The sequence below is a fragment of the Gekko japonicus genome, unplaced genomic scaffold (genome assembly GCF_001447785.1).
Source record: "Gekko japonicus isolate JY-2015 unplaced genomic scaffold, Gekko_japonicus_V1.1 scaffold14329, whole genome shotgun sequence".
Taxonomy (NCBI): Eukaryota; Metazoa; Chordata; class Lepidosauria; order Squamata; family Gekkonidae; genus Gekko; species Gekko japonicus.
In genome coordinates this window covers 1-2512 of record NW_015207228.1, presented here as the reverse complement: position 1 = coordinate 2512, position 2512 = coordinate 1, and the positions used below count along the sequence as shown (strand labels likewise).

The 2512-nt window shown below is 43.8% G+C and overlaps 1 protein-coding gene across 1 annotated transcript; it reads left to right on the top strand.

Annotated features, from left to right (window-relative positions):
* Positions 1 to 1271: 1271 nt before the first annotated feature.
* Positions 1272 to 1779, top strand: LOC107125085 (immunoglobulin iota chain-like; the record flags this gene model as incomplete). Its single annotated transcript, XM_015428550.1, has 2 exons — positions 1272 to 1347; positions 1445 to 1779. Coding segments are annotated over exons 1-2 (381 nt in total), but the record flags the coding sequence as incomplete, so codon positions are not given.
* Between the last annotated feature and the right edge of the window lie 733 nt (positions 1780 to 2512).

Genomic DNA, 2512 nt, shown 5'->3' with positions numbered 1-2512 from the left:
GGCTTTTTCTACAAAAAAAGCTCTGAGGATATGCATATCCTCTCTATCTTTCTCAATGTTGCAGCATTGGAGTGGGGAATGTGCAGGTTTCAGTCATTTTTAAAAAGGAAGGGAAAATGCAGTGAAAGGCTTAGGGCATTGCTGCAAACAAATATATAGATTTGTCTAACAAATATATAGATTTGTCTAACAACATGGAACGCCATAAACTGCAAACATGTGATAATATCACAGTCACATGACAGGAAGACCGGGAACCAGAGTTGTGAGTGGACAATAGGCACCTGACAAAGAAAGCTGGGGATAGGAGGCGAAAGCTGAGCATAGGGAGATGCACTATAGTAAGGAACATGCCAAGGATGAAAAACACGAAGCCATTAACTGTACCACTGAAGGACATTACCTCACCATCTTGCTGCTTTTCTCCGTATGCAAAGTAGGAGAGATGGCACCGTTTGTCTTTGCGTCTGCACCTGAGCACCAAGACTTCGAAAAGCAGCAAAAAATGTACCCCCACATGTCACCCCAAGCCACAGAGATCAATTCATCAGCAAATGAGTCCAGTGAGACAAAAACAATGCAAACTGTTCAAGTCCCACACCCATCACCCCACATGCTACTGCTATTTACTAAATCAGACCACTTGTTTCTTTAGGTCAATACTGTCTGCTCTGTCTGCTCTGAATGGTAGCAGCTCTCCTGTGTCTTATATAGAAGCCCTCCCATCATCAGCTATCTGATGCTACTCACTGGAGGGGCCAGGACTTGAAACTGGTCTGGGAACTTCTGCATTCCCAGTAGAAGCTCCACCACTGAGCCACAGCCCCTTCGTCAACTGTACCAACAGTCAAAATGTCTGTCTCTTCCAGCATTCTAGTGAAGAGAGGTCTCTGCTGTGTCCTGATGAGGCTGAGAATGCAGGGCAATTAATTCCTAGCTGCTCAATACAAAGTAGCAAGATATGATCCAGTATGCCCCATGCTTAACACCTTCCCTGCCTCCCAGGACCAAAATTAGGATTGGAGCCAAACGTTCAATGCAGTCCCAAAATATTTCTCACAGCCCCAGAGGAAATTCAAATGGCATCCTTTTTGTGACCTGACTGAAACACTCTTTACCAAAAACAGCACACTGTGCTTTTAAGTATCCTTGTGACAGTCAAGACCAATCAGGTTAGGGCTGATTACTGTGAAGGCGGAGCATATATGCCAGCAGGTTAGGTATAAAGGGCTGTTAGTGTCAGACCTTCCATTGTCTTCTGTCTTGTTTTCTTTCTCATTGCAGCTACCAGTCTCATCACAATGTTCTGGTCTCCCATGCTCAGTCTTTTCATCATGTGGTGCACAGGTGAGATTAGATGAAATACACATTGCAGCACTGTTAATTGGGATGCAGCTCAGGTGCAGCACACCTTTGACCATTTCTGCCATGTTCTCTTTTCCAGGTTCAGATTCTCAGCCTGTGCTGACTCAGCCATCCTTAGCATCCGTTTCTCCCGGGGACCCAAAAAAGCTCTCCTGCGTCATGGGCAGTGGGTTCAGCATCAGTGGCTACACTGTGTACTGGTACCAGCAGAAGCCTGGGAATCCCCCCAGATACCTCTTGTATTATTATTCTGATTCCAGCAAGCACCAGGGCTCCGGGGTCCCCTCTCGTTTCTCTGCGTCCAAAGACACATCCAGCAATACATGCTATTTAAACAATGCTGGAGCCCTGGCAGAAGATGAGGCTGATTATTACTGTGCAGTGTGGCACAGCAATGCGTGTCACAGTGATACAGTCAGATGGGGAAGCTAAACAAAAACCTCTTTTGTTCCCCAAGGGAAGCTGAATCGCTTGTCTATGTCGCACAGATGGACTCAAACATTGTTCTGCTACTTCAGAGTAACACGGCTCCCCACCTGAATCTATGTAGTACAGGGACATCATCAGACTAATGAAACCATTAGACTGCATGAGTAAGTGTGTGTTAACAATTAACATAAACTTATTCCCTTTTGCATTGCCCTTTTCCACAGTCATCCCGCATGAGATCTATATAGAAATGGCTTCCCAACCAGTGCTAGAATCCTATTCTAATGCAATCTTAGCAATATTTTATCTTTGGTCATTATTGAAGCCCATCATAGTATTAAGCTTCCAGTTCTCTTACTGCACCTTTAATTCCTCTAGTAATAAAGCGCTGAATTATTTACATATTCAAATAATACACCAAGTGAACATTTCATGTTCCTTCGTCTTGCACTCTAAAACTTGTCTTGCCTTGTTTGTGGGATGGTTGAACATTACAAATTGTACCACTGAAGGTTCAATCATGCATACCAGGATTGGCCCAGGAGATCAAGCCCGTGATTGGAACAAGAATGTGGAGTGCAAATAATAAGCAGAAAATAAAGCTTTCATAAATGTATGGGGGGGGGACAGGTGTTTCATATTCATGGTCACACTTACCCAGGATAATTTAATAATGCACATTATTTTCCCCTTAAAACCATCTAATCTTACATTTGTA